General features: G+C 38.2%; 2 protein-coding genes across 2 annotated transcripts; both read left to right on the forward strand.

The window, feature by feature from the left end:
- The first annotated feature begins 2,901 nt into the window (after positions 1-2,901).
- LOC120256589 (transcription factor bHLH110-like) lies at positions 2,902-4,621 on the forward strand. The gene is made up of 6 exons (XM_039264250.1): positions 2,902-3,095; positions 3,448-3,540; positions 3,629-3,694; positions 3,813-3,878; positions 3,986-4,048; positions 4,139-4,621. Exons 1-6 carry the CDS (start codon positions 2,919-2,921, stop codon positions 4,283-4,285), a joined length of 612 nt encoding a protein of 203 aa, XP_039120184.1. The 5' UTR covers positions 2,902-2,918; the 3' UTR covers positions 4,286-4,621.
- Positions 4,622-6,213: 1,592 nt separating this feature from the next.
- LOC120256590 (bifunctional nuclease 2-like) lies at positions 6,214-10,729 on the forward strand. The gene is made up of 11 exons (XM_039264251.1): positions 6,214-6,388; positions 6,803-7,128; positions 8,090-8,260; positions 8,357-8,406; positions 8,509-8,565; positions 8,727-8,792; positions 8,879-8,953; positions 9,320-9,438; positions 9,860-9,951; positions 10,363-10,421; positions 10,513-10,729. Exons 2-10 carry the CDS (start codon positions 6,816-6,818, stop codon positions 10,416-10,418), a joined length of 999 nt encoding a protein of 332 aa, XP_039120185.1. The 5' UTR covers positions 6,214-6,388; positions 6,803-6,815; the 3' UTR covers positions 10,419-10,421; positions 10,513-10,729.
- The last annotated feature ends 12,973 nt before the right edge of the window (positions 10,730-23,702 follow it).

A 23,702-nucleotide genomic window follows, 5' to 3' on the forward strand; every position in this document is an offset into this window, starting at 1 on the left:
GCGTGACGGTTTTTTTGATTGTGGTACAGGTTTACAAACGCAATATCCACATGGATAGGTGAGAGGTTTCAGGTTGCGTCTTCGATTTAGTTGTGTGTGTATATGTGATTTTGCAGCATGTGTCAAATAATGTATTATATATATTGATAAATGTGGACGTATTACATCGTCAGCATTCATTAGAAAAGTTAATTCCGATTTACATTTAGAAAATAAATAAGCTACCACTTTCTTCTTGAGGTGGTATGATACATAATATATGTTTTCAAATTTTTCAATAAATTTTTATATAACACGATGTAAAAAAATAAGCGTATTAAATACGTGCACAACCCTAAAGTTTTCACGTTGGCACATCTATTAAGCGTGTGGTATGCTCTGACCTTTCTAGTTATACTCTGATTCAATCAGTTTCCATTTCATGTTTAGTACTTTAATCTGATGTTTTGACCCATATTGGTGAGTTTAGTCTATTTTGTCGACTTTATTTGATCATGTGATGTGTCCCTTACTTTGTCTTTCCATATATATAATTTATAATTTATCCATTTTTTTTTTAAAAAAACTCGTAAAATGGAGATAATCTTTATTTTAAGTACTCAAGAACTTTTGGGATGTGCATATATACCCCTTGAAAATTCCTGCTTTTGTGTGAGGATGAATGCATGTGGGGTGAATAAAAATAAACAAAAAGCTGCTTCATACTTCAGGTTAATATATTTTGCCCTGTACTTGGAGGACGCCAACTCAACTTTGATAAGCATTATATATAATGAAATCTTTGTGTACTATAGGAAGAGATCATACTCACGACTGTGATACAGCACGCCTTCATGTTTATATTATTTTATATATTCATATGAATGTTGGTGAATGATACATAACTAGCTAATTGTAAACTTTATTTGTTGTCTTGTATATATGCATGGGCAATATAATGCCATCAATAGGCAGCATAATGGCATGTGAACTTATATAATGCCAGCAACTTCATATTATTCTATTAAATAAATTTATTGCATGGTTCTTAACTTTTGTCCTTTTCATCTTTTAGAAGGATAAAATTATCTAATACTTTGAAAGTATTCACTTTAAAACTATTTTATGATAATTGAGGATGGGAATTTGAAGGCTCCTCACCCACTGGAGACATGATTTAGCAAAAGACAGATTGTTTGCACTTACCCTCTTGCTAACTAATTGGCAAAACGCGGTGGGTGGTATCCACCGCAATCCACATCTAACCATGGTCAATGGCACTTATTAATAGTAGCACAGCACTGTTGTCATGGTGTTTATTATTCACTTCTCCATATTCTAGCATTGACTAGTATATTTAGCTTGTCAAATCACAAAGTTATGGTTTTGCTATTGTTTCTTCCTTGTTCAAATACTCTTACATTGTTGCCAGCATAATACCTTTATATATATTGTATATATATATAACCATTTCTCAGAACTTTCTCTATATATTATTCTTATTAATTTTAGGATTCACGTGGGGATAAAGAGAGAGTTCTTCTTACTTGCTTTTGCTGTCAGACAGAGAGAGAGAGAGAGAAGAGAGAGAGAAAATATAGAGAATAATTTCATCGAGAGGACATTACATTTGAAAAGCAGGATTGAAGATATTGAAGGGATGGCAGCTGAGTATATATATACATCTGAGTGTTGTTGCAAGGGAGGTTAACACGAAAAAAAATGGCTTCCTTCGAAAACAAAAGAAGAAGAAAGAGATCATGGAGGCAAAGGAAGGTGAAGAAGAAGTTTGAGTAAGAGACTCAGAGAGAGTGAGATGATACCCCACCTTCGGGTTACAGATCTACGAAAGGTTCTTCTAGAAAAGCAAAAACTTCAAAGGAACCCATACCACCATCACATAGGAGAGCAGAGAGAGAGAGAGAGAGAGGGAACTAGACAAAGTGTTGGCTACGCAGCCTGGTTACATGCTCATCTTGTCCATGTTCTTATCTGTTGCTAGAGTGAAGAGGAAAGTGAGTCATGAGCTGAAAAAGTTTTGATGTCTGTTTTTTAAGTGGAGAGGTTGAGATTCCAGAGTTCTACTACTACTGCTGCTGCTGCTGCTACTATCTCTTAACCATCCCCCCTTTTCCCTTGACCCGCTTTTCCATCTTGGGACTCTCAAAGGTACTCAAGACCCTTAAAAGAAAGAAAGAAAAGAAGAAAAGAAAGAAAGAAAGGTCATGATGGACTCTTTCTTCGAAACTCTGATGATCATCATGATCCAAGACCTCCATGGTTCCTCTTCACGCCACACTCCTCTTCTTCCACTTCTTTCCATGACTCAACCAAACCTTCATTTTGTGAGGGTATTCAACTTGTTTGTTCCTTTGTTCTGCAATCTGCTCGTATATAAATATGTAAATATATATATATATATATATATTTAATGCATGTGAGATTTTCATTCCTAGGATTTGGAATTTTTCTTTCTTGACTTCTTACCAACTACTTCCAGCTTTGTGGGAACAATGGTGCTTCTAGAACACCAAAAGCAACAATGGGTCATTGTCTCAACCTCGAGACTCTAAAACCCTAGGTTTCAACCTCCCTCTCATCCATGGTACAAAATTGAGGGTTTCACTGGTCTAACCGGCAATGCAGACACAAACCACATACATCAACCGATCTGACAATAGCCAAATGAAAGGGTCATGAGTTTCTCAGCTCTTCATCCATCACCGAACAATTGCATAGTAGCAGCCTCACCGATTGTACCGCTGCTTTCGATGATATCTCTTCTCTCGACTGGGTTTCGCTGAATCCCACAACTTCGTAGTCTCTACTGCATGGCAGTAGAGAGCTTTTAGCCACGGTTCTTCCAGCGGTCACACCACGATCTCAAACCAGAATCGCTGGCGATAGTCTGCACCCATTGCTTTCCCATCTCTTTAGGAATGGATCATTTACAGGCTAATTTGGATGTCTTGGCTTCAGCTACTAAGTTTGGCAGGAGTTTTTCACAGTGCTCTCTCAATAACAATATGGCATTGTTCAAAGAACACTCACCATCTCATGAGCTTGAGCATTTTCAAGAACCAAACCAAGTTCTATCCAATGGATATCACAATAAGGTGTGTGTTTTTCCTCTACTTTACTTGTGTTCAACATCCTAGCTTGAATTCAGGCCTTTAAATGGATTTATATAAATCATGCATGCGAAAAGAAGGACATTTAGGTATCAAACTTGGTTTTTAACTATTTTTGCCCATCTTCATTTTCTCTCTCTACTCAGTCAAATGAAAGAACTAGCTGCAGAGAATCTATCTTTACACAGCTTTAAGTCTTTAACTTTGACACAACATCATCTTTTACAAAGATGAAAACATAAGAAAGTTTCAACTTTGCTCAGCTGTGCTGATTTTTTTGGCTCAAAGTTTCATAGTGATCAAAAACTGATTCTTTTTCACTGTTGCTTTGGTGCAGATATCATCTTTAGTTCCTGGAGCTGCAGCAGTATCTCAAACAGTAAACAAAAAACCACGCATGGAGCAGCGTTCTTCTTTCTCTCCTTTCAAGGTATGTACAGTATTTTATCATGCACATATAAAAATACTTCCAAACTTTGCATTCATAAATATATATATATATATATATATATGTGCAGGTAAGGAAGGAGAAGCTTGGAGACAGAATTGCAGCACTTCAACAATTGGTGTCACCTTTTGGCAAAGTATGTATAGTGCATGCACAAGAAAACCTCTTTCAATTATGAATTTCTGTTTGTTCGTTATTTCTGATGTTAATAATATTGTTCATGTTCATATGAGTTTGATTTTTTGGTTATGCAGACAGACACAGCTTCAGTGTTGATGGAGGCAATTGGTTACATTAAATTTCTCCAAGATCAAGTTGAGGTAAGTAATTAATTTGAACATAAGCATTTTAACATGCAATAAAACTAGATCAACATACAAAAACAAAGTACTGGAAAATTTCCTTATTTCCTGTTCTTAATTTGCAGACATTGAGTGTTCCCTACATGAGATCTTCAGGAAATAAGAAACTAAAGCCAATGCATGGAGGGGTATGAAGCTATAAACTATTAATTTCCAACCAATATCTTCTACTGCAACTTCTTGTGATCTTTCACTGATGAATTTTAATGTGAACTTAGGCTTTGGTTTGCGTCGAAGAAAAAGAAGAGCCGAAACCAGATCTTCGAAGCCGAGGCCTCTGTCTTGTGCCATTGTCTTGCACATCATATGTCACAAATGATAATGGTGGCCTCTGGTCACCACCAAACTTCAGAGGAGGAACTTGAGCTAATTAATTAATATGAAGTCTTGATGATCAATCAAAGAGATCAGAGAGTGTACATGAGCTGATGAATATTTACTTCAAATTAAGTTTCCTTTATTCATGAATCATTTCAAAATGATTCATGATCTTAGATTTCAGAATTAATGTGTCATAACTCTGACCTTGCAATCAGAAAAGGTTAGTATTAATGTTGTTGTTGTTGTTGTTGTTGTTATTGTATATGATGGAGCAAATTTGATCAGCTTTTGAGAAAGTTCTGAGACAGAACAAGTTTGCTCCATTTTAGTGATGTAACCAGTTGATGGGTTCTCTTAGAAAAATCTTGGTGGCACTTTCAAACTTATAAGATTTCTGTGAGCTTGATTGATTGCACTCATCTTTGAAATTATCTTTAGTATTTAGAAAGCCAATGTGTGTATCTCAATCCCAATCAAGAGCCAAATGTGTGCAATCAATCAAATTACTAAAGATAATTTCAAAGACGAGTGCAATCAATCATGAAATTAAAGATACACACATTGGCTGTCTGTTCCTCTTGTAAAAAAAAAAAAAACATTGGTTACATGATATTTTTTATGGTCTATTTTTCCCCTTTCAATGGATGATTGCATTCATTGATCTTGCAGATACATGCAGCAATATTTTGAAACATAGTTACATTTGGTTAATGGGCTTGAGAAGCTGGAATTTATTTTATTTTATTTTTTAAAAAGTGGATATACCATATACATAAAAAAAAAAAGAAATACCAAAGTACAAGTAATAAAAACCAGTCCACTAAACGTGGAAAAAAAAACAAAAAACGAGGAGAAACAACGGGTCTCCTCCGGAACCCAAAACATACAATCAAATATTTAATATTTATAAAATAATGATATTAAAATAAAATTTGCTGAATATACATATATAGAATGAGCATTCGTATCCAACAAGTAAAAACATACAATCGACCAATAGAATTTTTCCAAATGGTAGATACTTAAGTAATTTAGATAAATGATATTAATTTTGAGATTTATATATGCGGAAAAAAAATTTATTAGAGAGTTTTACCACTTTACGGGCTCGTTTCTATATTTTATGTGTTAACAATAAATATAAAATATGTTTATTCACTCACTTTTATAAATTAATCTAATTAATCTATTTTTATATAAATTTTTTATGATTTTAAACTCTAATTTTTTTTTATAAAAATAGAAAAACCATAATTTTATTAAAATAACAATTTTAAAAAAATTGATTTTTTTTTTTAATATTTTGGTAAGGTAAATTTAAAATTTGTTCCTCCATATATATATATATATATATATATATCTAAAACATAAACATTTATCCAATTTACAATTTTACAGTGTTTCTGAACCAAATATATATCTAAAATCGAATAAAAAAATCCTTAAATAATACAGAATCTTAAAAAAAAAATCTAGAATTTAAATAAAAAGTTAAAAACTGAGCAAAAATATCTATAAAATCATTATCCAACGCCACGTTTCTTCTCCACAGATATTTATATTTTAAAAATTCAGGAACCGGCCCGGCCGCCGCCCTTCTCTACAGTATTACACTAGTAGTCCCCACAGAATAAAATATCTATGTTTCGAAAAGACGAAATCACCCCTACTTCCAGTTACCAATCAACGGCATAGAAAAGTCCATGATGGGAGTAATTCTGTCCTTTAACTTTGACTGTGACCTTTGAACTTCCCTTAATACCCCTACGAAACGTGAACAACACGGCACGGGAGCTTGTGTTGTAGAATCGGTCATATATGGAAATGGAGAAGGGTAGTTTTGTAAAATAAGAAGAAATTTACAGGAAAACCCCTCGCCTAACACTGGGTGGAGGGAAATTTGAGAATGATAAGGGGTATAAAAGTAAATTAAAATAAATGAAAAAACTTGATCCTCATCCGCTTCACCGCTCTTCGTCTAATTTCCGGATAAATCAAGCACTAGGCCTTCTCTTGTTCACTTTATCTTCTCGCTTGAAAATCCGATTGGGAGCCAAGGTTTCCTTCGAAGATCCTCTTTTTCCTCTTGGCGATCGATCACTTGGAGTTTCGGCTTCTGCTTAATACCCTGCTTTGTGGAATTTGAGGTTTGCGATCAATTGTTTTTTATGATTATTTTTTATTTTTTATTATTGGTGTTTTAAGATTAGAATTATGGTTGATCGTGTTTGATTAGTTGTGGATAAAACCAAATTATAATGTGTCTTGTCTGAAAAATCGAATTTTTGTGATTATTCTTTAGATTAATGCGTAGGCCGGTTGATTTTTGAAAGACAAGTTTGATTTTTTTTTTTCTGGGAAAAGGTGGCATCTTTGCCATCTTTGTTGTTGATGCAAAAGAATTTACCAATTAAAAGAGTATTATTGTTATGGAGTGGAGTATCTTGTCGTGTTCGTCATGAATTGAATGATTCACATGTTGGCTGTTTTTGATTCGTGGGTTGAGAGTTTTGTGAATTCTTTGTATCTATTTGGTCTTTTTTTTTGTCGTTTTTGAGCAGTAGGCGACACAAGATGGGTACTCTGCATGGACGTGCTATTTGCCCTCCCCTTGTTCATACAAAGCTTGCAGGCAATGCTGTTCCTTTGTTGAGCGCTCCTATAATAAAGACTAGGATGCTTAGAAGTGTATTTATTGGGACCAAAGGTAGATGTGAGCATGTAGTCAATGGTGGAGTTGGTACTTTCTTCCGTCAGCCCAAAGGAAAGAGGAGGGTGACTGTCTATTGTACCTTCAGCTCGTCTTCAAATGATAATAATGGGAGTACAGCAGGGAATTTCAGAGAAAATGATGAAGATTATGTGAACTCCAGTGTGATTGAAGCTGGTATGATATCAGAACCACCAATCCTTCTTAGTTATTTTTGTGTTTTCGGTCCTATCTGCTCGTGGTTCCTAATGCTTTTGTCTGCATGCAAATTTAGTTGTTGATGCATAAATAATTTGAAACTGGTAAAAGTAAACGAATTCTTCACTAGTATTCATGTGGGCTTTGGCGTAGTTTATGGTACAATTGTGTTTTCACGTTGTGTCTGTTCTGTTGGTCAATGTATGTCTTGCCTTCTTTGTTTTGTTATAATTATCATGAGTGGCTTCTTCATGTTTATATGTGGCTTTATGTGATTTTGAGTGGTTTAGGGCTCGTGTCTTTGCACATCTTTTTGACTATGTGTCATTAGTCATTATACGTTGTACTTTAGTTTGACAATGTATTGTTGTTGGTAGTAGCATCTCTTTATAATACAATACCTTATGTGCAACCAATTTAATTGCAGTCAATTAGACTCCTATTTCGGAGGTCAAGCACTGAATTACATCGGTTTGTGTCTTTTCCTGTTTCCTTCGCTATTGACTGGTGGTGTAACTACTTATTATTAGGACTAATATGGAATCTGTGCTAATGATGTATGATGTATCAATCAGTGTTTTTACTGACTGATGGTTGCAAACTGAAATTGCAAAATTTACTGCTGATAACTTTGTAAATAATTTGTGAATTCAATGGTCCATAGGTAATACATATTAAGTGAATATTCTTGAAATGATCACGAATTTGTAATGAACTGTACGGATATCTGGTCTGATATCGTTCATTTTTTTTTCTAACTTGCACTGCATTAGGGATTATTCCTAGTGGAATATGCAGAACGCGAATGGTGCATTTTAACTTTTAAGACTAACCTTTGTTTTTTTTTTTTTGGCCTCTAAATTTTATGCATATTTTCTTTCTGAATTTTCATGGTCTGCATATCTTGGGAATATATTTGTAAAATCATTTTTCTTTGCAGTTGAGGTGAGAAGTGGTTCTGATGGTTTCTCAATTAAAATGCGTGATGGAAGAAATCTAAAATGTGTTCACAACAATCCACAAGGAGGACATTTACCAGATTATTCGCCTCATCCTGCTATTGTTTTGAAGATGGAAGATGGAAGCGGCCTTCTTCTTCCTATCATTGTTTGTATGTATTTCTTGCATGAGTTGTCGATTATTATCGTTAGGTTTGGGTTTGCCTCAAGTCTTGAATGCAACCTTCTTTGTTTTTCTGTCATTGCAGTGGAGATGCCAAGTGTGATGCTAATGGCTGCATTGCGAAATGTTCCAATTGTACATCAACTCTCTGTTATTTCAATTTAGTGAACAGTCAATTCTGATTGCAGTATTTACTGGTTTTCATCTTACTTAACGAACCTTATTTTTTTTGCTCAGGCAAGACCAACTGTCTACCAAGTACTAAGTGAAATGGTTGAAAAGATGGGATATGAGGTAATTCAATCTGTTAAATTTTAATATGTGGTCATGCTACACTATTTCTTTCCTTGAGTATTATGATTGAACAATGTCCTAGAGCTGCCTTAATATATGAGAGTGATAAAATCTGCTTACGTCTTAGAACTGCCTTAGCATAGCGAATTTTTCCATTTCAGGTGCAGCTGGTTAGAGTAACCAAAAGAGTACATGAGGCATATTTTGCTCAACTCTACCTCACTAAGGTATTTCTTACTTTTCAAAATTGCTACAAATTGACCTTGTATCTGAGCCAAAGGGATCCATGGATGTGACCCTTCGATATTTGCAGGTCGGGAACGAGAAAGAATGCGTCAGCTTTGACCTCCGTCCTTCTGATGCAATTAATGTGGCTGTGAGATGCAAGGTATTTCCCATCCTTGGCTTTTTTTAATTATAGCATATGATATCTGGATATAGTTCATATACGTCCTCCAGACACTGTCAAGTTTCAAGCATTGTTTACATTGCTCTATATTTGAACAATTTTTTGTTCACCAGTGTGTTTGCACTATTATTTTTTATTTTGAGGTATTTGCTGGTGTTCTTTGGAAGGTGATTGTTTGCAATGGTGAATCAATTACTAATTGATTGTTGGAACTATTTTGTGCGGGACATAACACATGGACTTATTTTATACTTTTTTGAGGAGCTTTTGGAGGTCTAGTGAGTTATCTTATTATGCAATATGTTGTTGTAAATCTCTTATGTGAAACTTATTTTAAATGTATAGGTGCCCATCCAAGTCAACAAACAGCTTGCTTACAGTGATGGGATGAGAGTTGTTGAACCCGCCCAACAGGTGGTGCAAGTTCCGCTGTCTGAGGGATTTTTAATCACAGAACTTGACAGGTGAACCTTTGGTCTCTTATCAATATTTAATAAAAGGTTTGCAGTTTCAAGGAACAATTATTTATTATTTAGAATATGTGAATTCCAGATCACTTCCTAGGTACCTTGGAGTATTTCAATGTATAGACATTGTTGAATATTTGGTTGTTATTTTAAGTTCATAAGAATTGTGATCTTTTTTCCTTTTGTGTATTTCTTCTCCAGAAAAATTTTGATGAAATTTTCTGCATGGTAGGTCCTTCCTCTTTTACCATGTGTGTTATTAGTGTTTTGTATTTTGTAGTTCTTTTTCCCCATTCGCACAATCTCACAATTGCCTTCGCGTTGTGCCATTGGTTATTTAGTTGAAAATTCATAGTGCAGATTTTCCTCGTGGTTCTATATTATTATCCTCCTGATGATAAGTTGTTTCTGATGGCAGGCCCGATGGCCAGTTTTGCATTGAAGCCAAAGAATTTGACCTGGTCCGTAACATGTTAATTGCTGCTGTTGAGGAAAGATACAGAGATGCTGGTATAGTGTTTCTTTTCCTTTTGTTTTTTCTTTCTTTGCTACAATCACAACTGTCATCAGAGTTCACCAATCCTTACAACACTTGCCCGGACTAGGACTACAAACATAAAGCTTGCTAAACTAAAATGTTCCCTGCTATTAAGGTGATTGAAGCTGCTAATTTATCACATAATAAATGATTTAATCTTATTATAAGCTGCCTACATTTATATATTACAAGTGCGATCTATTGGGAATTAGACCATCATTATTTTCACAATGTGCTGCTAATCGAGTTCATTGCGTGTGAATAAATACAAAATTCTTTTGATCTCTGTTGCCATTACTTCCCGAAGTTCCTGTTCCTGTTCCTTGCCTTCCCTTTTGCTGCTTCTGCTTCTAAAAAAGGTCTCCACTGTTTATTTGCCGCAGCCCAATGGAGGGACAAGCTCTTCCAACTCCGCGCCAAGAGAAAGAACTGGGCATGACAGGTTCTGATCCGTTATCCTTTTCTTTAACCTCTTCCAACTCCTCAAACTTTTATCGTTGCTCAATGCTCACAGATAATTTCTTTCAATGCAGTTTTTTCGTACAAAGAATGTACATAAAGCAACCCTGGCATGAAAACAAGCAAATAGTATGCTGTATATGAATTTAGTTTACTTCTTGTGAATATTTCTGTATAGACATTCACTATGTTCAGTCTCATGGATCAACTCATGCCACTATATGAACAGTTCCTTGCTACAAACACCATATCATTCAAAGTATGAAGTTATATGTCATTGTCTTTTGATTCTGTGTTTGATTTGTTCCAGCAAATGTTTGGATGATCTGTGTTTGTGACCATGTCTGTCCATGTGCTACCTTTTTTTATATGGAGTAATGTTGTTGGTTGGAACTTTCAATGCTTGTTTTGTAGTTGTTGGCCAGTGGTAATCACAATAAATCTTCAACAACCTTATTAAGTGTGATGACTGCCAACAACGGTGTATGATATACTTAAATTTTGAAAAGTCAATACTACTAGATATTTTGTTTTTCCTTTTTAAAGGAGAGATTCTGTCGAATTTAATATTGTTTTTTTCTTTAAATACTTCTTAATTAAATAAAGTGGAAATTGCCAAAAAACCCTTTTAAGTTTGTAAAATTGCTAAAAACACCCGTTAGTTTTTGCAGATCCTCAAAAACCCCTCCTTTTAAAAGTCTATGTTTTTTTCAAACCCCAAACCCCTGTAACGGATGTGAGCGGAGTGAGTTTCAATTTTTGGACGAAAAATACCCTGCATGAGGGGAGTCGTGGTCGCAGCCCTATCTCGGCGATTTGAGAGGAAGTGGGGGTTTTTCGAGGTGAACTCTAGAGGCAATTTATTGGGCCCGTTTAATTGCTTTTTTCTCAACTCACGTCTTCGACTTTTCCATTTCCTGCGTCTCCGAAGTTGTCTCTACCGCGAGCCTCCAGTAATTGGCATTTCATCGCCTTTTCCCTTTCCACCCAGATCTCGAAGGAGAAGTCCCCCCGCGAACTAGTTGGCATTTCATCGCTTGCAATCTAAGGTATTGAGTATGGTTTTATGTTAACTGCTCACATAAAGAAAGATTTTTTTCGGTTTTGCTTTTGTGCTCCCTGCTTTTTGTTGGAAGATATCAAGTCTCGCAGGGGATTTCTACTGGGGTTTTGTTAGTCTCAGGAGATTTCTGCTAGGGTTTTTGTTTTTGTTTTTGCATTTTCAGATGTATACACTCATCGAAAATAGTTTTTTTCGATTGTTATGATTTGTGTAATATTTATAACGTACATTTCCCGCTTCGCTTTGATATGGTTGCAGCTTTTACAAACGAGGTCGACGCTTTAAGAAATGAGATGTTACAGCTTTAACATTTGTTGTCTCTGCTTTTAAGTATTCTCGCCTCTGCTTTAACAAAATGGGTCTCTGCTTAACATTTTTATATCTCTGCTTAATAACCGAGAGTTTACCGCTTAAAACCTTATATTTCCGCTTAAACTTTTGTCAATACTCGCAGGGCTTGTGATTACGGGCGGTCAACCTAGTTAATGGGCGTTGCTATTTGACACCCGTTGCCAGGAGACCTTAGCTGAATTGAAAGTTAACACGACCCTCGACACTCGGGAGATTATTCAAGGACACCGCTTAGCTGCTCATCGAGCTGGAAGCCATATACCAAGAGAGGGTCCCTTCTTGATTCTCTTTTGCAGCAGTACGATGGTCGCACTCAATAAATTCGTGGATCGGGAAAGCTCTGCCGAGTTTTCGCACCTCAAGATGTGGCCCTCGTTCTCGTGCTCATGCGATCATGGCGACGCAGCTGGTCTTTCGTAAGAAGAAAACCAGTCGGCGTCAAGGGCCTAGATCTATCAAAAGACCTCACGAGACACAGAGACTCCATCAAGAGCACTCAGCGCAACTTGTTCGACTGAGGGAGAGAAGAAGATAATTTTGTCAAACTCCCCGATGGTGTACTCTCATGGGGACAGCCCCTCTTCCCAAATACATCATGCTCGGTTCCGAATCGGATCGCTGATTACGCCGATGATCTACCGACCCATGGGGCGACACGCATGGGCGCAGCGACGCACAAGTGGCTTATGGAGGATATTCCACAAGCGTCCGCCCGAGCGCAAGATAGATGCGCCGGAAGAAGCACCAACACGTGGTACATTAAGGGTTGCTCGGTCGCGCTTAACGCCCTGTTTTACGAAATGACCGAACGGGGAAGAAAGTCCGCTTCTGCAAGATCCCAAGGATGCTCGCTACAGCTGAAAGTACTTACCGAAGCAAGCGACTGTAGAAACGAGCTTGTCATCGCCGATGGAAAAAGAGGTAATAAATCATGGACAATGTCTAACATAAGTCTTTAATGTTTAAACATTTTTATTTAGCGCTTAACTTTAGTATTTACCGCTTAACTATTATTCATAACCGCTTTAAATATTTTTGTTCTCCGCTTAATTATATTCTATAACGCTTTAAATATATAGTTTTTTTATAGTTTAAAATGAATGATCTCACTGAAAATTGTTTGGTTTACATATGTTAGTTTCCCGAGATGGTTCCGCTGAACGTCAAGAAGAAATATTTGTCTGGGCGCCAACCGACTGGACTGGACGCCATCGCTCCCGAACCACTCGCTCAAGGCGTGGACGAGAGGGCGCCTCTATCGCGCTACCGGACGCCTGCTCTCCTACTTCCAAACCCCACCACGCCGCGACGCATTCCTCGACGCGAGAAGCCCTCCCCTACCCCGCAGATCGCAACAACCCCCTACCACGACAACGATAGCCCCCCGACCATGGCAGCCCCTCCGACCGCTGGCACTCCCACCGTGACATCGGGCTAAGATGTCACCGCGAACTCTTTACGCAGTGCACGCCAGATATTGACGACCGAAGTTTCTCGACTTGTCGCCGGTGGAGGCGCTGGAAGGACGTTTCACAAATCGGCCGCGCCATCCCTCGAAAGAACCGAAGCACCCGGACGTAACGAGGCGCTCGAATTTCGACGACGACGACATCATCGGGAAGGTCATTCCAAGGCGGCCACATTCAAGAGACTTGCGAAAAAGAGGAGAACAATATCGCCTCGTCTCCACCGCCGTACCGACGATGAAACAATAGCAACACCATCGGCGACCGATGTCATATCGAGTCTGCCGCCGCTGATGACATGGCTACGACGCGGAGGACATCGAGATGATGCTGGCCGCTGCCGGCTGAGAAGGTCGCTGACTCTCTCTCGATGAAATCGCCGACCCGCTGGAACCGGCCGCCGAGATCATGCATCAAAGATGGACACAATCCCTCAAGGTCAAGAACAAGTTAAGGGTGCGTCTCCCAACGATGCCGCTGCTACGGCCACGGCTGAGAAGATCGTCGAATCCGCTGCTGCCGCTGGGCCGACAAGATCACAGCCCAAGCGAGACACAATCCCACCACAACAAGAACCATGTAAGGAAGTGTTCATGGGTCGATGCCGCCGCCGTCCCCTCAAGATCGGGCCGTACACAATCCCACAACAAGAACAACAATGTAAGGACGTGTTCGCAGCTGATGTCGCCGCCATCGTCCCCCGCATCGAAGGAAGATGTCGATGAAGACCCCGACCGAGCAACGAGAGAGATGATCAAGGCCAATCAAAAAAATCGACCGCATTTGCCCGGAAAGCTTTTTATTCAAGAAGAAGAAATGGGTTGGCCTCGAGTCGTTTTAACAAATACGAGCAGGAGTCGATGAGGATCTTCCTCAACCGCCTATGGACGGGTAAGTGTAACGCTTTTTATGATATTGTTTAAAGAGTTTCTTATAGTGTTTAACTATTACCTAATAGTGTTTAATACCATTATGTTATCATTTAAGTTTTCGCCTTTACCGCTTAATTATATATAATATCATGTAACAATTGATAATATCATTTAAATATTTACAATATGGTCTTCTAATATCTCATATCGCTTTAATCCTCAAAGACTCGCTCGCAGGAAGAACGACGTCACGCGACCACACGCCGACAAAGTTATACACGCCGCTGAGGGGAAGGAGATGGTCATCGATGATGTGATGGACGCTCAGATGCATAATACAAAAGTCGCCGAGCAAAGAGCCATATCCTTACAAGAAGCGCCCATCATCGACCGCTCATGCTGCTTATGCCAAAGCGTGACGACGCACACGACACACATTATGGCTATGATCGGGATGCCGCAAGCAACCCGCATGAAGTTCAAATTGTCATCCTCCCGATAATCATGAATGGCCACTTCCATGTCGTCGTCCCCGGACAATGATAAACAAGAATACATGCATTATTCTTCATGTCCCGGGTACGATAAGGACGCGTTGACATGGTAAGTTCTTTAATTACGTCCGATTAATATCCTGCTTGGTATTTAAATCGGTATTCTAATCTCGACTTGCATATCTCGACAATGGAATCTATTCGACCTTTGTGTCGATATGGAGTTAGGCGAGTCGGCGACTAGCAAAGTACCCGCCGCAGACTGCATACGTAAAACCCCACGCCTAAAAACAAGGAAGCGCCGATCGCGCCCGCCTCACGCCATGCGGTTTATCGAGCAATCACTGCGGGTGAGAAGTTACGGCCACCGCAGATGCACGCTCCTTACCTCGGGATCACGGTATGTTACCCGCGATACTTAAGGAGGGAGGGCACCTGCGTCCCATGATAAAGGGGTCGTCACAAGCGGGTTAAATTGCTTTTGAATAACATGTCTCAGTATATCCGATCGCCAATTTTTGTTTTCAAATGTAAATCTGACAAATTCAATTCATTGTTTTCGTGTTCAAGAACATGACTTGTATATCTTAATGTAAATTTTTGTTTGTTTTTGAATTGTAAAAGCGGGTTAAATTCCATTCGGTTTTATTTCATTGTTTAATTTACGCTGTAATTGTGTACATTTCACTTTCATTGTTTAAATATAGTATATATCGCTTTAAAACATCGCTTTTAAATATTTCAAATTACGGTGTACTCGCTTAAAAATAACACTTTCTCTGCTTAAATGAAATGCACTTATTGTTTAACTAAATATGGAAAGTCGCCCATCAATACACAATTCAATTCATTGTTTTTTTGTTTTTCAAGAACATGACTTGTATATCTCAATGTAAATTTTTGTTTGTTTTTCAATTGTAAGGCTGTTAAATTTCATTCGGGCCATTTCATTGTTTAATTTACGCTAGTAGTTGTGTACATTTCCGCTTTCATTGTTTAAATATACCATATATCGCTTAAACATCAGCTGAAATATTTCAAATTACAGCAGTATCCGCTTAAAAATAACAATGTCTCCGTAAATACATTCAATTCGCTATAAATACACAATGTTTCCCCGTCATCGCTCGGTTTATTAACAATGCCTAGTCGGCGATCGCTTTCATCTGCAAGATCGCCGATCGCGACCGGATCCTCGCAGCGGCCGCAATGTAACTCGCGGACATCAAACGCCATGACTCGATCCTCTTTTCGCCTAGGCCGCCCAGTCGCCTTTCTAGTCACAAAGCGGTCGCAAACGAAGCTCACGATTTCCGCCCTCAAGGCCTCGCCATCGCCGGGTATGGGGAATATAGCTTCCTTGTACGCCAGCTTTGTAATTGTCGACGGTGAAGTACCCGCTAATAAATCGATGTACGCTGGTGTCTGCTCGCATTATTGCCGCGCAAGCATGTTCGCAAGGGATACCATAAACTTGCCACCTTCGACATGAACAAGTTCTCGATGGCGAGATCCACGTGAGTTGTCGATTGGTCGATCACTCGTAACGATCATCGACACAACGACCAACACGTAAGATTTCGGCCGTCCCTCAACAATGATCTCTAACTTCGAATGTATGTCTCGGGCATAAGTAGGTCTCCCATTTGGTCGCTTGCTCACGCCCGTTACATAACATGCGCATCAACTCGAACCCCGCAAATAAGGTTAAACAAAGACAGTGATGGTTAAATAATTCATCAACATGTTTAAACATTATTGTAATTAAATAAACGAAATGATTAATATTTAAAGTCGAAAAAGTGTAATTAAACAAAGATTGAGAATGTTTAAAGGGTAATACTAAATGTTAAGTGTAAATCAACATTCGCAGACTCTTATGGAGTCGACCATTTTCGCCACCCCAGAAATGACGAGCTTCCTTGATCCAAGCATCGAACGACTCCGCGACGCTCGAATACATCTCACCCCAACGATCACCTCCGAATGATAATTCGACCAATGTGCCATATCCGATTTATTAATCAACCAAACGATGAGCTTCGGTGATACGGCCTCGCAGCTCATTCACTAGTATCATCGAAATCTTTTAGCCGTGGATGCCCACGCAATGCGGAAGCATATAGACCAAAGACTCCTCCCTCAACGCCTTCCCCAAGTCCGACATTGGCTTTCATAAAATTGGCCTCCAAATGTCGAAGACAAGACGCATGTGGCGTAAGAAGGGAAGACTCTCGCAATCGCGCTCACAAGGCCCTCGACTCGTCCGACACGAAGGTAATTATCTCATGATAATCTCCACCCTCGTGACAAGGCATCGCCCAACTTAGATACTGAACCAAGTCCAATTGGCATCGGTCTCGCTTGTCGACTATACCAAGGCGACGTGGAAAAACCATTGTTACCATCTTTCCCCGTGGCACCCAAGAGTGTACCCTCGATATTTTTCCAAGGAGGCGGGTACCATCGAGAAACAAAGCAGCCGCCCCGCAAGCCCTCTCGAATCCCACAATACACGCTACGAAAGAAAAAGAATGCACGCTTAAAAACGATCACCGCCCTCTCCACGATCGCAACGCCGCCGGATTTGTCTCACCCACCTTTATCCACATACCAAAGCAAACAAATATAGCCGGAGATGTCACCGCCGCCGAGGACCACCCGGCATGCTCTTTTTCCCAACCAAGCCTCGCTTGTATGGTATGTGGACACCATGTTCCCGCAACATGTCCTTCCTCGAATGTCGATGGCCTCGCATAAGGGACTGGGTCCCTCGAGCTTCGAATCACCGCGCGCTAACCCATTTTTTTGGACGCTTTGACGTGACGCCGAACCTACGCCACCACCGCAAGTGTGTGACGGGTTGATTGTCTTGATTCCGAAAGTATTTTTTTGTTATACTCTTTTGATGCATGAAGGCGCTAACGACAACCATCGGCAACAAGATTCCACAGCCACCCGATGTTTTTTTCGCTCTTTATGAATTTGAAGTCAAAAATTCCTTTTGATCGCATGATTTCAAGTACATCCCTCGAAATGTTCGACACTCGCCAAAAACGCTGACTCAATATCCAACGACAACACTTCGTAATGATCCGATCGAGGAAGGAAGACATCCCACACCGCCGTGGTCACCATGGGGATGAATGGGAGCACTCGCAGAATCCGAATTCCCCGCCAACACTTCACCAAATGAAAAGATCAATATGTTAAGCTTTGAGAATATAATGTTTAAGCTGATAATGACAATAGTTAAACGTTAAATTAAATACTTAAACAATTAACTAATAACGTAAAGGACTAGTACAATATGTTAACCAAATGATCTGACATATTTAAACAATAAACGACCCCTGCATAACCGGAATAATTAAAAAGAAAAGGAACTTACAACGAGTAAAACCTCGCTTTTCATTAGGATTCGCAATGGCACATTTTTCTCGCCCTCGACGACAAGATCAACTACAAAGACATTTGAAGATGGAGTGGACGTGACACATCCGACTGGAAGTCAACATCGCTTTTCTATCGGGCAAACCGCTTTTATATCCATCCGTGTGATGAACTTAACCCCTCGATAAGAGAAACTTCGAGACCCCATCGCCACATATCTCGCCCTAACACCAATTCCCCAAGAAGTCTCGAGCCGTGAACATTAGCACTCTTCCCTCCCCCGTCAATCTAGCAATACCACAAAAAAACTCTCCATAATATATCGGGTCGAAAACCAAATCGCATAAAACCAAATGAAATGAAGAACAAAAACGAAGACGACGTAAGAAGAAGTAGAAGATGTAAAGAACAAACAAAGCAATGAAACGCAAACAAAAAAAGTGCACAGCTAGTACGATAGAGGTTAGACTAGACGTGATGTGATCGGGCGGTATTTTTTTCCCTCCATCCCAAGGGCAAAAAAAGGGAAATATATGTCATTGTCGCGAGGAAGACATATTGTCATCGCTCGAATGAAAGTTCTCAACTCAACATGAGTCTCTCGTAAACGCTAAGCTTTTTTTATGTTTAAACAGATACATATAGTGTTTAAAAATAACGGTTAACCTGCTTAACTAAAGTCTATATCATGTAAATAATATGTTATTGTTTAAATCGAATGCTTTTCAATCGACATCGCTGCTAGATGGGTACCTCCCCGGGTCACCGCTTAAACATATTTACGTATTTTCTTAAACACCGCTGTCATTGTTTAAAGAGTAACTTGAGTATTGTTTAACTTTTTTTCTATTGTTTACAATGACGCTTTTTTTGTTTCCCACATTGTTTTTTTACTAGGTCTCTGCTTAAATTTCGTAAGTTCACAAACAAATACGATTGTTTCGCTTTTATTTATAAAAAGATTTACAACATTTACAACATTTACAAAGATTTACAACATTTACAACATTTACAACGTCCCGCTCGACTTTGACACTCACGACTCGACCCGTGATAACTAAACAAGTGTCTCAGACATTCGAACGCTCACACGGTCTGCATAACAAGCGCATCAACTTGAACCCCGCAAAAACGCATCAACATTAAAAAAAGGTTAAACAACACACATTCATGAAAAACGACTATTAATCAATGTGTCATGGTAGGACTTAAACGACGATCCCCGAGTAGTTAAACACGTAACGTAATAGCTTGTACAATCGACGCCATTTTCTTAAACGCTAATGTAAAAGTCTCAGTGGTAAATGTCAACCCTCGCTTTAAAGGATGTTTCATGATCTCCTCCTCTAGAGAATCCTCCGCAATCACGCAATACGTGAAAAACTTTCTTTTCATACCCAAGTCGAAATGCTCTCTTAATCGCTTTCCCGTCATCCATCACTGGAGAATCCTCCTGCATTCGTGCAATTATGAGAGGATTTCTGCTCAGGGCGTGAAAAGATAGTTTAACTAGTTCGGTGATTACGGCTAATCGATTCTCAAGATAAGGAAGAAGGCTCACGAAACATCCTTTCGTGATAGAGCGGTCATGTCCATGGGAAGAGGAGGAAGAGGAGGAGGAGGAGGAGGAGGATGATGAGGACGACGAGGAGTGGTTGTCCATGGGGAGTGGTTCTTCCCGGTTATTTATGGTGTGAAGTCCACAAGCTAGTCGACTCTTCAGATCCGAGAAAAAGTTAAACGCACAGCGGCCGACATCGATCGATGAGAACGAACGGGTGTTCGGAAATTTGATGTATCACGGCATAAGAATTAATGCCGCCATTAATTTTCACGCACGGATACCATAACCTCGCCACCGCCACGTGCCACATGCCAACAATTCGGATCAAACGAAAAAGATCACCGCTTTTACGCAGAGACTTTGAGAATTTACACGCTTATGAATAGTTATACATGTAAAGATAATGTTAAACGGAGATGGGAAGTATTAAACGGATATGACAATTATTAAACATATTAGTAAAAATATTTAAACGGATAATAGCAAAATAGTTAAACATTATTTAAAAATATACAAATAGATAACCATAAACGAGAAGAACTTTTACAACGAAACGAACTCGTCAGAATCATCGCTCTTCTCGCCGTAATACAACTTTACAACCATAAACGAGAAGACGACAATGGCACATGCTCGCCTCGACAATAAAATCGACTACGACTCATTTGAAGATGAAGTGCACTTTCGACTAATCCGATGGAAATCAATTTCATTTTCTGCTCGAGAAACCGATTTATATATTTCGGTATGATAATGAGGAGAACAACAAGATGTAATGCAACTCCTCGGCATCGTCTCATCGAAAACCAAGGTAAAAGCTCCTTCAAAAGGTCGAACATGACGTGATTTCGCGCTTTTCCTTTCCCACCATTTTTCGTGGCCAAAAATGGGATTTCACAACATGGACCCATTTTGAAGTGAACGGTAGGGGGTAAAAGGGAAGTTAAACACTAACGGAAGGGTCGTCCGTGGTGTGTAAAAAGTAGGAGGGGGTTTTTGGGAAGTTTTGAAAAATTACTGAGGTGAATAAAGTAATTTTCCCTCTTTTAAAATAAGGGAAAGAGAAAAAGAAAAAGAAATGTCTATTCATAAAAATAATAAATGTAAGATGAATAAAAATTCTAAATTCTTCATGTGCATAGGATTTAGATACTAAATTAAGTCGATATTTGAAAAAAAATCAAATGATTTTTAAATTTATATTTTAATATCTACAGCTCTTTTAAGGAACCTAAAATAGTATATTATTATTTATGTTGTTATTATTATTTTTAGAAATATATTGTTATTATAAACATAATGGTGAAACTACAATAACAAGGTAAACAACATGTACAAAGATGTATTAATTTCGTGGCTTTAATGATCTTACTGTATAAATCTTCTACTATATAACTTTGATGGGGAAACCATTACTTCCTTTATAGGGTCCCGTGACCAAGAATAGAATAGTATTAGGTCCCTAGTATAAGTATACTAGTACATGCCGATAACAATACAAGGGGAATAAAGTTCAAATCCCTCACCCCTTTAATGCACATTGTGAGTTACCAATGGTTTCTTGAAAACTACCAAATAACTCCCATAAAAGCCTCAAATTATAGAGGGAAATGCAATTTGATTCGCAAAACCACACAACAACATACAAATTTGACCCTTTTGGCTAATATTTTTAAGTTGACATGGTAGCACATAAGTCATGCCTACCTATTACCAACACCTTTTTTAAAAATTAATTTTAGAATTAATCATGTGGTAATCCCGACACTATATATACAAAAAGTGAAAGTATAGTAGAAGTTCTTGTACTACATAGAAAAATGAACTTTGCAGAATGATTCAGCCACCGATGTGCGGTGTTGCCGGAGTTCACAAAGATTCAAATTTCCCTCAAGTCAAGTTAGTTCACTCTCCCTCTTCAAGTGAATGAGTTGGATTGATAAGAATGGGCCATGATCTACCGGGTCCACCATTAATCAATGTTAAAGGCTTAAAAGCTTTACCGAATGAACCATTTATTCAATGGTTCGGGTCCACCATTAATCAAAGTTAAAAGGCTTATAGCTTTGGAGAATGAACCCAACATATAGCTTTGGAGAATGAACCCATTGATCAACCACATGATATTCATCCAATGGCTAGTTTTTGTTGTGCTTTTCCATAGAGGGAAAAACATAAGTAATTCATTAATTGATTAGGCTTAAAGCATTTAATCCCAATGTTAATACTTGTATTCTTGTTGTACCCGTGAGTGCTCCAAAGAATCCACTCATCCAACCTCCACTTTCAAATTTCCAATTTTTCCATTACTCTTGAGTAGCGAGATTTCTTTATCAATTCATCTTGCCCGATTTAGAGATCTTCAACTGCTGGATTGGTTCTTGAATATTGATTAATGATTTGAGAGTTTGTTGAAATTAGTTCATATTTCAATGGTATAATACTTGAATTAGTCCCCTCTACTTTTTCTCTCTCTTTTTCGCTCTCTCTACTCATAAATGCTCTCCATAGTCCCTCTACTATTGAAAAATGGTTCTACTTAGTCCTTTCTACTCTAAAATAAGCCAATTATTGGTTGTATTTTTCAAGAGTAGAGAGGCTAGATGGGAAGAGATTAAGGGTAGAGGGACTCAAATTGGGTCATTTTTTAAAAGTAGAGAGATTAGTGAGGCGCATTTCAAAGAGAGGGACTAATTCGGGTATTATACCTATTTCAATTATTCAAAGGTGAGATTTCATTCGGCTTGTGTTTTTAATTAATTTTATTGTTTAACATATATGTGAATGAGTGAATGAGTGAATGAATGATGTGTGTGTTTGTTGTAAACTTTTTTGGTGACAGGAAGTAGTTTTCAAAATTAATTGTTTAATATATGTGAATCAGTGAATGAATGAATGATGTGTGTGTAATTTGTTTACAAATTAAAAGTTAGGCCTTTCATTGTTGACAAAATTAATTACAACAATTTTTTATTAATTTGTTATTGCTCATTCTGTTGTGGCAAGAAGCAGGTTCTAGTTGTTTGGAAAATTAAATTCTTGTTTAACTTTGGTTTATTCAAGGTAAGCTTATATCATCTGCTTTTGATTATTTCAAGGAGATTATCCGTGATTAAATAAATACTTTCTTCATTATCATTACTTGTTCGGGTTGATGCAAAGCTCCTTTCACTTGCAAAAATTGTGAATGAGTTTATGTAAATTGGCTTATGTATTCAATGGGAACAAACTATAGTGATTGAGTGAAGAATAACTTACATGTGAATAACTAAACAACTAATTTAATGATTAAACACCAACTAAATCTATGCTTTACACAATAACTAGACACAATGCTTCAACTCGCTAATGAAAATAATAAAAATGTATAAATGTTGAGCTTGAATTGTTCTTTAATGTTGATTAATGATTTGATTTGCAACATTGCCAATGTACTAAAATAAATAGTCTTGATGACTCATTCAAGACTTTTGATAAATGGTATTGCTCTGATCATAGACATGCATATGGAAAAATTTTTAATTAAATGACCACTAAGTGAAGAGTCATCTAATGCTTTGCAAAGCACCATTAGGGTGGAATCAAGTGGAGAAGAACGTTCAGGCCGATTTTTGGATCTAGGATGACATTATTAGTGATCACGGACCCAAAAAGCCAAATGAAGATTTTTGGATACAAGGATTAGAGAGCTCGCTAGAAGGAATATTACGACTAGTGACCCTCGTCAACCAATTGGGCACAATTTTCCACGTAGAAAGAGTATGGCAAACAAAGGAGGAGCCGGATGCTTTGGTTTAAAACAACATCTGCATGGTTGGAGTATGTGTGTGACCAAAGATGTAGTGTTTGTGTTTTGGTGTTATCCTTTCTCAAGTCAAATAGAGCAAGTCGATCAGAGAAGATGCATCTACCAAGACAGCCTTTCAATAAGTGGAGCATTATTTAGAACATGTTGGCGCTTATGAATGAAAGGGTATTATTAATTATGCCAGAGTACAATTTAGAACATCCAAATCGCAGCAGAGTGTATCACACCAATTAACACACATTCATCTACTAGA

Source organism: Dioscorea cayenensis, unplaced genomic scaffold, assembly GCF_009730915.1.
Source record: "Dioscorea cayenensis subsp. rotundata cultivar TDr96_F1 unplaced genomic scaffold, TDr96_F1_v2_PseudoChromosome.rev07_lg8_w22 25.fasta BLBR01001520.1, whole genome shotgun sequence".
Classification (NCBI taxonomy): Eukaryota; Viridiplantae; Streptophyta; class Magnoliopsida; order Dioscoreales; family Dioscoreaceae; genus Dioscorea; species Dioscorea cayenensis.

Excerpts from the sequence above, each read along its gene's own strand:
- LOC120256589 (XM_039264250.1), top strand. The coding sequence starts at position 2,919 with ATGGATCATTTACAGGCTAATTTGGATGTCTTGGCTTCAGCTACTAAG. Across the intron at positions 3,541-3,628 it reads CTTCTTTCTCTCCTTTCAAG|GTAAGGAAGGAGAAGCTTGG; the intron begins GTATGTACAGTA and ends ATATATGTGCAG. Across the intron at positions 3,879-3,985 it reads TTCTCCAAGATCAAGTTGAG|ACATTGAGTGTTCCCTACAT; the intron begins GTAAGTAATTAA and ends CTTAATTTGCAG.
- LOC120256590 (XM_039264251.1), top strand. The coding sequence starts at position 6,816 with ATGGGTACTCTGCATGGACGTGCTATTTGCCCTCCCCTTGTTCATACA. Across the intron at positions 7,129-8,089 it reads CTCCAGTGTGATTGAAGCTG|TTGAGGTGAGAAGTGGTTCT; the intron begins GTATGATATCAG and ends TTTTCTTTGCAG. Across the intron at positions 8,793-8,878 it reads CTCAACTCTACCTCACTAAG|GTCGGGAACGAGAAAGAATG; the intron begins GTATTTCTTACT and ends CGATATTTGCAG.